Source organism: Lagenorhynchus albirostris, chromosome 12 (assembly GCF_949774975.1).
Source record: "Lagenorhynchus albirostris chromosome 12, mLagAlb1.1, whole genome shotgun sequence".
Taxonomy (NCBI): domain Eukaryota; kingdom Metazoa; phylum Chordata; class Mammalia; order Artiodactyla; family Delphinidae; genus Lagenorhynchus; species Lagenorhynchus albirostris.
The window spans coordinates 26,948,507-26,962,010 of record NC_083106.1 but is presented as its reverse complement, the minus strand read 5'-3'; the positions used below and the strand labels follow the sequence as shown (position 1 = coordinate 26,962,010).

General features: G+C 37.4%; 1 protein-coding gene across 5 annotated transcripts in view; it reads left to right on the top strand.

Moving 5' to 3' along the window:
- Nucleotides 1-13,504, top strand: part of PDE7B (phosphodiesterase 7B) — a 151,639-nt gene that overhangs the window by 96,516 nt on the left and 41,619 nt on the right. For all 5 annotated transcript variants that reach the window (XM_060167781.1, XM_060167782.1, XM_060167780.1 and 2 more), the window contains exons 3-5: nt 8,922-9,073; nt 11,083-11,146; nt 13,096-13,191. In XM_060167781.1, the coding sequence (XP_060023764.1) occupies nt 8,922-9,073; nt 11,083-11,146; nt 13,096-13,191 (312 nt within the window). The remainder of the gene's footprint in view (nt 1-8,921; nt 9,074-11,082; nt 11,147-13,095; nt 13,192-13,504) is intronic.

The following is a 13,504-nucleotide window of genomic DNA, read 5'->3' as shown; positions in this document are numbered from 1 at the left end:
TCACCTCCCTCGTTAAATCTATTGCTCGGCATTTTATTCTTTTTAATTGTATATGGGATTACAATTGTATATGGGATTACAATTGTATATGGGATTGTTTTCTTAATTTCTCATTCTGATAGTTTGTTGTTAGCGTACAGAATGGCAACAGATCTCTGTGTATTGATTTTTTATCGGGCAACTTTACTGAATTCAATTATTCTAAGAGTTTTCTGATGGAGTCTTTAGGGCTTTCTATATATATCATGTATCAAAATCATAATATCATTTCTATATTTTAAAGCATCTGGTTATTTTAGGAAGAAATGGAGACTTTAATGTCTAGAGATACTAATCTGTGAAAGCTGGGATTTGACTAAAGCACATGAAACTGAAGTCTTTAATACATGTTGAAATGAGCACTAGTCTCATTCAGCACCTCGTCAAAAAAACTAGAAGTCCACATTATACACTTTTGAAATCCACTGATATTGTTTTCTACACATAACCTCTTTACTAGGTTTTTTTTCATTTTTTTAAAGTAGTCTACTTAAAAATTATATCTACAGGGAAACTGCATCTTAGCATGTGGTTGTTTCAATCTTAAAACCCTCATGAATGTTTTCAAGAAAATTGCCATCCTGGATAACTCCACTAACCTTCCCACTTTGCAGGAATCCTGAATCCTAAACTAGTAGAATTGGCAATAAAAGAGAAAGAGCTATACTGTAAATCTGCTATTTGTGCTTCAGGGCCCCTAAAATCACACTAACTAACTTTTTTCATCTTTTTTTAAAACTACATATTTAAAACTAGAATCTCAACCTGATTTCTCCAAGACTCATCATTCTTGAACTTAAAACTGGAGCACAGACACAGGAAAGTTATTTAATTCCATCATCATATATTTAACACCTATATCTTGCAGTATATTGTGGAAATTCAAAGAAAACTAGCAGGAATCTGGCCTCTGAGAGCTTACAGCCTAATAAGAAAGTAAGATGTGTAAATAAGAGTAAATTTGCAGTCACACGGGGCACAATGTTATAGTGGAGGTCACTCACAGGAAATGGCAGTAGCAGGAGGACATGGTCCCTGGAACTCCGTTTGGGGGGTTGAGAAAATGATTTTAAAAGCTAAGGTACAGGGACTTCCCTGGTGTCACAGTGGTTGAGAATCTGCCTGCCAATGCAGGGAACACGGGTTTGAGCCCTGGTCAGGGAAGATCCCACATGCTGCGGAGCAACTAAACCCGTGCGCCACAACTATTGAGCCTGCGCTCTAGAGCCCTCGAGCCACAACTACTGAAGCCCACGCACCCAGAGCCCAAGCTCTGCAACAAGAGAAGCCACCGCAATTAGAAGCCCGCGCACTGCGCCCGCTCGCGGCAGCTAGAGAAAATCCGCGCACAGCAACTAAGACCCAACAATGAAGACACAATGCAGCCAAAAATAAATAAATTTATCCAAAAAAAGCTAACGTACAAGTGTAAGTTTTAGAATCACACTTTACAAATTGGCTTATTATTTTAAAATGATATTCAATAATGATTTTTCTATAAACTAATTGAGAGAACTGATTCAGATTAAAGCAACAAATTTTGTATGGAGCTTCCATTATGAGCAAGATTATGCACTAGATACAAAGGGTTACAAAGTTTGATAAGATGGTTTCTGACCTAGAGGAGTAATAAGTTATTTATACCAGTATCTCTATAGTACGACATATTTAAAATCCTGTAAGAATATAGAAAGCATATGAATAGCCACTAACCCAGCAAGGAATTTCATTATAATTATTATGATATAATAATTATATATAATTATATAATACTTACATAATATATAAGTATTATAATTATTAGTACAATAATTATCAGATTAGGGCATTTATTTATTTATTTATTTATTTTGCGGTACGCGGGCCTCTCACTGTTGTGGCCTCTCCCGTTGCGGAGCACAGGCTCCGGATGCGCAGGCTCAACGGCCATGGCTCACAGGCCTAGCCGCTCCGCGGCATGTGGGATCTTTCCGGACCGGGGCACGAACCCGTGTCCCCTGCATCGGCAGGCGGACTCTCAACCACTGCGCCACCAGGGAAGCCCTAGGGCATTTATTAATAACATTATTTTAAGTATTCAGTAGAATTAATGCTCTGAAAGTATTGATATTAAGTTTGTGGAGTTGGGTCTCCATGTTTGCTTGAAGCAAATTCTGCTCATTTAAATCTAAAAGCGCTTTTCGTTCTTACTATCACCTGAGCTACTTCTGCACCAATTACTAACTATTCAAATTCTGGGAACAGTAGATATAGACATTGCTGGAGAACTATGTATACAGTCGACAGAAACAGCCTCATCATATAAGTGTGCTTATAACTTTTTTTATCCCAGATACTTATTCTAGGTTTAAGATTTCTCCAAGTACCAAAATTTATCAGCCCCCCCGTAAAGAAAATATGCCATAGAGAAGATATTCAAAATGAAAATAATTTTTATTAACATTTTTTTGCATTTAAGCCGACCCCAACTTGTGAAATTTAAAACTTACCATATCAGCAGTGCCAATATAAACTTCATAACCCTAAAATTAGTTTCTAAATAGTGCAGAAATGTGTTAATATGAACAATTTGTGAAATTTGTAAAAGAACAAGTAAACAGAAAATGAATTTCACAATCAGGGTCAATGTGCACATAGATTAGGCAATGACACATTCTGGAGCACCATTTTATAACTGTTCCAAATGAGACTATGGAGACCCATAGCCTATAAAACAACAAAATCCAAACAAAAGACACCATTAAGATAGCTGTGAATGCCTTTAAATAATAAGTTTTTAATTATATAAAAGTATTAAATCCAGTATTTTATTATTACGCACATTGTTAAGATTCCTTAAATTTTTGCAAGCTGATTTTAACTGAGCTAGCTGCAAAATTTAGCTTAGCTAATCATTTAAATTTCTTTCCAGAAATGCCTATCACTTACCCCTAATAATAAAAGCAAAAATATGCTAGTTATTCACTGAAAGTCCTTTTGGAAACAAATGTGTCAGGTCTTATTCAATAACTGTATAAAACATTTTGGCACTTCGAAAAGTAATACTTAGGATTATTATACAGCATGGTGATTTATTCACAATTTGTTCTTTATATGGATTTTTTCTCCCAACTATACCTTCAGTTTATATCCTACTTTTCCGTTATCTCACAGCACAAAATGCTCCCTAAATGACAGTTGATAAATTAGTTATCAGTATTGTTTTAAAATAAATTTATTTTTCTTTCATTATGGAATGCTCTTCTTCTTTAGAGAGCTACCTTGAGGATTTTATTTTTCATTTAGCTTTATGAACGTCCTCACATAAGAAAATTAAGCCCTATTGTTTTTATAAATGGTCACCCGCATCACTTCTGAATTATTTTCTTGTGTATTAAGGAATAACCCAGATAGCAGTACTAAATGGCATAGTCATGACTTGCCTTGGTATTTTAGAAAATATTGGCCACCAATGAATACTGTAACTTGGCAGATATCTACCTGCTCATCTCAGACAATAAGTTTGAAATTGCACAAATAACAATACACATCATTACAGCTAATTGGTTCCAAAACGTTGAAACTCTCACGGTGAATGACATTATATGCTACATTTTTTTAACCTACACACTACCATAAAAAATTAAGTATGAGAAGTTTTTATAAATAAATCTATCTATACATAGATTTATTTCAATATTAAATATATTTTACATTATCTGAGCTTTTGCTGCAAAGATGCAAGACAGGGCCAAAACTAGGTGGGACAAGTGAAGCACTTATCTCAGCCTCAAAATTTTAGAAGGTACCAAATAATTCAGTAATTAAAATATTTCATTTTTTAACATAATATTTTTAAAATAAAAATTAGGACAAAAAATATCAAAAATTGAAATAAAGATTGAAACAGATATACATTATCATGTTGGTAGACTATCATCTATTTGACAAGGTGAAAATAATAAGTAGGGAAGGAGAGAATCTTGCTGTTTTCCTCTTTGATTAAGGGAAAAAAATGGCTCTCAACTTGATATCTCCAGCTCACAGCATCATTAGATTAGCAATATTTGAGTCAAAATGATAATTTTAGTGGCTAAAAACCATTGTTTCCTATCACCTATACTTACTGTATATGACAAGTGTCATTATCTTAACTATGACTCTGCTTAAAATATTATACCACCTGCAAAGCTGAATGGAAGTTGACAAAGAAATAATCCATAATTTCAATTTGCTATGTTCGTGGCATATTTCCATAATCCAGTCTTAAGTTGCTTGCTTTACATTCTATTATGTAAACACAGCATGCTCTCAGCCACATAGGAGATTCTCTTTTAGTATTTTAAAATTGGGCGTTTTTCATAGACTATAAAAAAAAAGGAATAGATCATTGTATGGATATTTCCTTTTAGGTTTACATAACACAGGAATAATTAATTTCATTTCTTTACTGACACACTTGATTTCATTCTATATAGTTCTATATAGAAATATCGCCAAGTTTCTTTGCTCCCCTACGTAGCAAAACTCCTTGGGAGCTGAATATACTCCATGTCATTGCCTCAGATTTCTCCCTTCCCATTCCCTCTCTTCTTAGACTCTTTATTACAAAATAACTTCAGATTTATAGAAAATTTGCAAAAACGGAGCAAAGAACCTTCATATACCCTTTACCCAGATGCACCAATTATTGTATTTTGCCCAATGTGCCTTGCTGCTACTTTCTTCGTAACCACTTGAGAGTTTGTTGTACACAGCATGCCCCTTTATCCCTAAATATTTCAGCATGTATTTTCTAAGAACAAGGGATTCTTTCATGTAACCACAGTTCAGCTATCCAATTCAAGACATTTATAGATAGGATATTATTATCTCATACACAAGTCCATATCCAAATTTTACAAATTGTCCTAATAATGTCATTTATGGAAATTTTTTTCTGATCCAGGATCCAGTCTGGAGCCGTGCATTGCATTTAGCGCACTATATCTGGTATCCATTATTATGAAACAATACCTGAGGTTCTCTTTGCCTTTTATGACATTGACTTTTTTTTAAGAGTACAGGCCGACTGTTTACTTATAGAGTATGCTTCAGCTTGGGTTTTTCTAATGTTTTCTCTTTTGGGGGATGGGATGTGCATTTGGGGCAGGAACACTGAATAGGTGATGTTGTGTCCTCAGTGAATTACATCAGGAAGAGTAAGATGCCAGCTTTTCCTATGACCGGTGATGTTAACTTTGAATAGTTAGTGAAGATGGTGCCCCCTCTATATTTGTCCATTTTTTCTTTTCCGATTAATAAGTTATCTGTGAAGAGAGACTTTGATGCTATGTAATTATCCTGTTGCTTTTTAAGCTTTCACTTAACAATTTTATTGTCCATTAATGATCTTGGCCTGAATCAGTTATTACTATAAAGGTTGCAAAATGGTAACTAACTCTTATTATTTCTTCTACCTTATTGGTCAGCACTCACTGCAAGGAAGAGCTTTCCCTTATTTATTTACTCACTTGCTTACTAACAGTATGGACTGCTGGAGTCCTCTTTCAGTCGATGGTTTATAATCCACTCTTCTATTATCCATGTTGAGTTTCAGCTTTTCCCGTATTTGTTCAGAGGGACCCCCTTCACATTGTCTCCTCTGTCATTTTTCTATGAGCCCACCATTTTTTGAGCTCTCCCTTATTTTCTGGCATTACGAGAAGTTACAGTTCATCTTGATTCTGCCTGCCCGAGTCCTAGACTTGGCCATTTCACCAAGGTTATCTGGTTCATTTTAGTGATAACTTGTATTTAAATAACAAAATTTGAGTGCTAGATGTGCCTGTAGCTACTGGTTGTTGTTGCTTCTAAACATACAATAAAACGTGCTCTTTTAAGGGCATAGTTCAATGAATTTTGACAGATATACACCCATGGTCAATTCTCAGTCTTCATTATACTTGATCTATTAGCAGCATTTGAAACTGAGGATCAAATATTGCCTCCTTGCAGTATTGTCTTCACTAGGCCTCCAGGAAATGATACTCTTGGTTTTCGTCCATCCCCACAGGATAACTTCTTCTCAATCTCCTTTGGTTCTCTCTACTCTTCTCCACATCCTTTTAAGTTGAAGTACTCCAGAACTCAGATTCTGATGCTTTTCTCATCTGTAGTTACACTCCCTCCCTAGGTTAATCTCATCTGACAACTCCCAAATTTGTATCTCAAACCCAGTCTTCTCCCCCAAGCCCTGGATTTTTATATCCACTTATTTCTACTTGACATCTTCACCTGAATCTCCAATTGACATCCAAATGCAACACGTACAAAACTGAAATCCACCCCACACCTGCTCCACCTGTAGCCTTCCCCATCTCAGGTGATGGTAGCTCCATTCCCCCAGTTATTTAGGCCAAAAACTTGAAGGCACTCAAAGTATATTCAGAATCCCTCCACTTCTACTCTCCACTGTTCCCCCCATGATCTTACCAGCCGTCATTTCTTGCCTGGATTATTCCAATAGCTTCATAACAGATCTCACTGCATCAAAGCTTGCTGCTACAATCTCTTCTCAACACAGAAACCACAGTGACCCTTTTTAAATGTTAAGTGTTTCCATATTACTCTTCCTCTCAAAACTTTGTGGTGGTTTCACATTTCACTGACAGTAGAGCCCAAGCCATCACAATAGCTTTCAGGGCATAATTCTCGCACACACACTCATTTTGCTCTATGACCACATCTCTTACTCCTTCCTCTTCCTTTCCTCCCCATCCACACTGAACTGCTGCTCACCCCACATGCCAGCCAACCAAGCACGTTCCCACTCTAGGGTTATTCGAGCTGGTCCCTCTGTAAGGAAGGCATTTCCCCAGATATCTGCTCGGCCAGCTCCTTCATCTCCTTCAATTTTGATTAAATCGTAACCTCTAATGAGGCCAACCCTGACTACCCTAACACAGAACCCTGGATCCCTCATTCCCTGCGTTTCTTCCTTCACCCTTTCACATACCAGCTTCTAATACATTTCTATACATTACTTCTTTTTTGGTGTTTATTGTTTATTGTCTATCTCTCTATGTCAGAACGCAAGCTTTTGAGGACAGGGATCTTTGTTTTGCTCACTGGAGGATCTAGAACTGAGGGACCTCACCAAGCATCTAGAACAGTGCTTGCTCCTTAGTAGCACTCAAAACTTTTTTTTTTTTTGGGCCATGGCAAGCGGCTTCAGGATCTTAGTTCCCCGACAAGGGTTTGAACCCGGGCCCCAGCAGTGAAAGTGCCGAGTCCTAACCACTGGACCATCAGGGAATTCCCTCAAACATTTTTTTTTTTTGGCTGCATTGGGTCTTCCTTGCTGTGCACGGGCTTTCTCTCGTTGCAGCGAGCGGGGGCTAGTCTTCGTTGTCATGCACGGGCTTCTCATTGCGGTGGCTTCTCTTATTGCAGAGCATGGGCTCTAGGCACGCGGGCTTCAGTAGTTGTGGCTCAGGGGCTCTTGAACACAGGCTCAGTAGTTGTGGCGCACGGGCTTAGTTGCTCTGTGGCCTGTGGGATCTTCCTGGACCAGAGATCAAACCCATGTCCCCTGCATTAGCAGGCAGATTCTTAACCCCCCTCAAAACATTTTTTTTAATGAATGAACCACTTTATCCTGTACCTTAACTTGATAAACAAATAGAAATGAGTGAGAAGCCATCAGTAGAATTGAGTCTATATATGCCATTTTTAATATTGATGTGAGCCTAAGCAGCCAACTTCAGTTTACGCCTCTTATCTCCTAATGTTTTTGTTTACATCTCCCCACACATGAAATCTAGAACCATTTTAAAATAAAAAGAATTTTAATAAGGTGGCATTTTCAGAAAGTAGTAGGTGTTGTCTGCCCTGAATTAAGTCCTTGCGTGCATAATTAATCCAAGTAACGAACTGAGTTTGGTCACTCCCTGCCCTTGGGGAGTGCCACATTGCTAAGGAGACCCTTGCCCATTGATTCCTGGGCTTCTAATATCCACTGTGATTTTGAGTTCTATAAAGGAAAAGGGGACATGGGAGGAGGCACGAGAGAACCCAAAATTTCTTTGTATATGAACTGTACGTTTTCCTACTAGGACTGTTCAGTTGACTCCAGATCTAAAATTGGCAGCAGAATTCACTTATGTGGCTGAGTGATTCATAGAATTTCAGCTGAGATGAGATATACCTTGACAGACATTCAAATAATGTGCTTGGGGTATTTCTGGACAATCAACAGTCAAGTTTTAAAAGGCACATGTGACAGGAGTATTAAAATATCTGTACTGACAGGATCAGATTTTTATGGCCACCAGTAAAAGAGAATATACTCCATCAAGAAATAAACACCCACTCTGCCTCATGTCATGGCAATCTAGTCACTCTTGCGCTGAGATTTTTAATTCCTTTACCGCTGATGTTCCTGGGACATTAGGAAAGATCTCCTCATGTCTAAGCTAGTGTATTCTCAGCTCTTCTAATTCCGGTGAAGGATTTCATCAGACTAGAGAGAGGATAGGATGAGAACGTGTTCTAAATTTTGGAACCTCAGCTCCAGTATAGCAGGAAAAAAAGCATAACTGTTCCTTAAATGCATGCAGAAGTATGTGAATTCACTCACTATGTTTACCAGCATCATTCATAAGAAAATGAAGTTTTTAATTCATGTATTTCATGTCTTCCAAAATTAGTCAGAAATATCTCATTTTAATGAATGTAACATATACGAAATATCATTTTTTCTAGAAAAATTGCAAATGCAGGGTTAAATGGTCTGTATTAAGAAAGCACTGGAGAGCATCTCTTGGATTTCTCTCCTTTATATAGTACATTGTAGTTTTACATAGTGGAGAAAAATGGGGCTTTTTAAATATATAACTTCTGAATTTGATTACTTTCCACAGATACAACACACTCAGGGGAAATTGGCACCAAGAAAAAGGTGAAAAGACTGTTAAGCTTTCAAAGATACTTCCATGCATCAAGGCTGCTTCGTGGAATTATACCGCAAGCCCCGCTCCACCTGCTGGATGAAGACTACCTTGGACAAGCAAGGGTGAGCTAGTTACCCCTCTGTCGCCTCATACCAGGCCAGTGGCTGAGAGCATGTGCCCCCCTCTACTCCCCATCCCTCCCACCCCCACCCCCCAATAGCACCTAGGTTTGAGTCTTTACTTCTGTCACTGAAGAGCTCCGTGCCTCTGGACAGTTATTCAACACATCTGGACTTTTTCCTTAAATATAAAGTGAAGTAATAGAAACGCTCACCTCATAGGGGTGGTACAAGGATTAAACAAGGCAAAGCATGTTTGCATGCTTAATATACTCATGCCTAGCACATGCTAGCTATTTTGATTTTTATAAATGTGCAAAACACATTTGCACAACACTAAATAAAATGAAGTTTTGGACTGGCCGATTACCAGTGAAGGAATGAATTTTTTAACCCGTTGAATTATCTCACCATAATAGCTACCCTGAAATTAACCCAGTAATTACCAACTCTTAATTCCACTTTAGGCTATCAATACAGTGCACTGTCTTTTTTATAATTTTTAATTTATTCAAAAAATTTTACTAATTTGACAACTATTTTTGCAATGCATTGATCCAACAGAGGGTAGAAATCTAATGTGTGACAATCTAAAAAAAAGTTCAAAGGTTATCTCTAGCCCAAACTCCCAAAGGAATTTAAATTTCAGGAATAAACCACCTCAGTTTAAACAGAAGTCAAAGGTAATAGCTTATAGTTCCTATGATAAGGAATATTATGCTGTCTATATGCAATTAAGAAATACATTCTAATGGTATATACTATTAAGAAATAAGTAGCAAGTAATGTTAGAAGAAATAATTCCCCACATTAGATCTACAAAAAGAAAGCAAATATCACTCCTTCTAACAGCCCAAGGTCTGAGATTGAGTGAATGGTTGGTTGGTTGGTTGTTTCATTTGGTGAGAGGAGGAGAAAGCAAGGCTAAGCTCCCAGTGCTGGAGCGTCCATGACAGAGCACTCTCTGTGGGGACCTCTCAAGAAAGACAACGGTGAGATGTAGAAAGAACAACAGACCAGAGCTCAGGATCAGAGATCAAATTTTGGCTCCGCCTTTAGAATTGTGTGACTTTTGGATAAAAACTCACTCAAACTAGACTTCACCAAAAACCTACTATCCCTTCATTTTTCTGATGCTGTTCTGAAGGGCTTTGTGTGCCATGATGAGGCCGTTGGATTTTATCAAAAGACACAGGGAGGCCATTCAAGGGCAGGTAGAGGAGAGTGAGCTGGTCCTTACGGGAAGCAGGGCCTGTGAGAGGAGAGGAAAGCAGTCGCAGGAGCTACAGTGAGGATAGAATCAGTAACTGCAACTTTGTGTCTGAGAGTTAACACCATCTAATTCCAATCGGGGGGTATTATTAAAAAGAAAAATAGCACAGTAAGTCTACATTGAACAGTAGGTCTTTAAAGTACCCAATATTTTCAATTGCCCACACTTCAGTTTCCTGTCTGTTACAGGGGTTAATTTCACATTGCCTCCACATTGAGCAGAGTAGTGTGCCCATCAGTCATCTAGGTTTCTTTTTTTTAAGTTCACTGTAAACCTCCTCCCCTAAGTGCATAGTAGTTTGTGATATAGAGACTTAACGGAACTACAATTTTAAAAGGTATCTATCGTGTGCTTACTATGTACTCGCACCGCTCTAAGCACTTTTACATGTTTTACCTTATTTAATCTTCACAACAACCCTCTGAAGCAATAGTATTATCAGCTACATTTTTCAAATTAGGAAACCGAGGTACAGAGAGTTAAGGAACTTGCCCAAGGTATCACAGCCAGTAAGCGATGCAGCCAACAAAGGATGTGGCGGTCTGATTCCGGAGCCTGTCCCTTTAACACTGTTGTTATTAGGCTGCAGAGTAAGATTTGTCTTACTACAAACCAGTTGTACATAGATAGTAGTATGCTATTTTCAACTGTTTAATTGTTTAATTCACGATGTCTCAAAGTAAATATTTGAGTCTCCGATATGATTCATGAGAGTGCTGGCTTTTGTTTGTCTTTTCAGCATATGCTCTCCAAAGTGGGAATGTGGGATTTTGACATTTTCTTGTTTGATCGCTTGACAAATGGTAAGTCACCCAAAAGAATTCTCACTAAAGTACACACCATTAAAGTGGGATTAATTTTGTGAAAAACAAAATACATTTTTAAACACTGTTATTCTTTTTTCTTTCTTTTCCCACATTCATAAATCTACAGCCACTCAAGAAGGACCAGGGCAAAGGAAAATTAGTTCAAATGAAGAAGAAGGGTTGAATTTGGACCTCAAATCTTAAGACAGTTTCCTTCTGGTCTTGCTGTTTCCAAAGCAATTTAGAAACCACAGATTAGACTCCTTCCTTGCAGAATACTTTGGCCACATGCAAAAGGAAGGAGTTTGTTGTGAGTCAATGAAAACTAGAAACATAAAAACACATCTGATCAGTCCTGACTCTTACTGGGCCAATGGTTTTGCACTTTTATTAAGTGAGCGAGTCTGCCCCATTACAGGTATTGTTCAGATATGTTTGGCATCATGAGAAGAAAACAACTCCTGAGGATAGAGTGTAAACACTTAGGCTGCAGCTGAAGGGAAAAGTAGACCTTCCTATTGTTTCCACTTTTTAAATTTTTGTGCCTATAGAGGCTTCCCTTAAGAAAACAACAAAATCCTATAATATTTTCATCTGCCCATTAAACGAATGCTGATAATAGGGGAGCCAATGAAAGACGTCACGTTTAATGCTGACCGTCACATGTCCTATCATCTACAGGCTTGTGTTTTAAGTCATTACAGATGGTTTTCTCATCATTCTGTTTCTTGACAAACACCACACAGTGGAGAGAGATACGGCCTAAGACCATGAAACTGAGCTTTACACTGTGAAAAGATAACTAGACCATACAGGGCTGTATCTCATAATCTTGCATTTCGCTTTGCTCAAATCAATTGAGAGATGGGGACCAGTATATGAAATTAACCATGAACAAAAGAATTTGTTCAATGGTATTTGTTAAAAAGAGAGTATAATCACGACTCTCACAAAGATATGAAGTGATCACATCAATGATTTTATTAAACTCAATTAATTAGAGATCCAGTGAAATGTCACAGCTAGTTGAAAGGAACATTCAAAGAGCCATACATATAAAAGCAGTAAGAAATGCCAAAATGAATTTGTAAATAGGTGAGAAACTGGGAGGGGGAAATCAATTGTATTTCCACCTCACTAATTTCATTTGCATGTATACAGCCAAGAATCATCTGCAATAATATCAGTTATTTACAACTTTGTTGTGAAATAGCTCAAAGATGATGAAAGCTACAGAAACACATAGAACCAGGTACCCTGGAAGAGTGTGCTTGGGCAACACCTAGTTTTCCAATTAAGACAGCCAGTCATCTTCTTGGTACATTTCAAAGTCTTTCATAAACTTTATAATGCTTTTAATATTTAAAATCCTTATCTCTAATGAACAGTATTTCTTGAATGCTTACAAGTTATTGTAGCTTCAATTTTGCACCTCTGCTGGCTTGAGTTATAAAATATCTCACAGTCAAATTTCATCTTCGATGATTTTCCAAAAGAAGAATAGGCACTGTGGTGGCTTAGATACCCCTGTAAATGTAAGAGTCAATTGGAAGCAACTTAAGACACATTTCAAGTGACCATTAAACTATGTCTTTAAAAAAGTAACCATACAAACACACACACATACACACACACACACACACACACACACACACACGTGTATGTGTCCCTGATACTGCAGTAGGCAGACTCCTTTTAACTCTTAATGTTTTCATTGCCTTTAGTATAGGGAGAAGGTCTGAGTTAATTTTACTTGTACAATAAGAGAAAATATGGGATCAGATCATAGTAATAATATCTTTATACTTGAATAATTTTAAATCTAAAGGGGAAAAGAAATGATCCTATCAGAGAACTTTCATTACAGAAACTTTGAATCCTATTGCTAGTCTTGATATTTTAATGGTGATGAAAATGGATTAAAACAGGTGGCTGTTCCCCTATAGGAAACAGCCTGGTAACACTGCTGTGCCACCTCTTCAACGCCCATGGGCTCATTCACCACTTCAAGTTAGATATGGTGACCTTACACAGGTTTTTAGGTAAGTCCTTTTATCCTTATTTCTACCCCCTTGCCCCTGAAAAATGGCAGTCTACAATGTTCTTTAACATAAATTGGCAAGAGCCATAGCCTGGTGGATGAAGACCTCATATTAGTCTTCAATTATCTCATCTTAATTTTAAAATAAGTTTACTTATTTAAATCACTGGAAAAAATGCTTACCTGATTAGTTATGTTTAAAAGAGATAAAGGCTATGTAAAGACAACCTTCAAGAGCAAATAACTGTCACAGAAGTTACTGATCTGCTCACGTATGAACAAAATCCCAGAAAATATTCCTCAAATAATGCCAC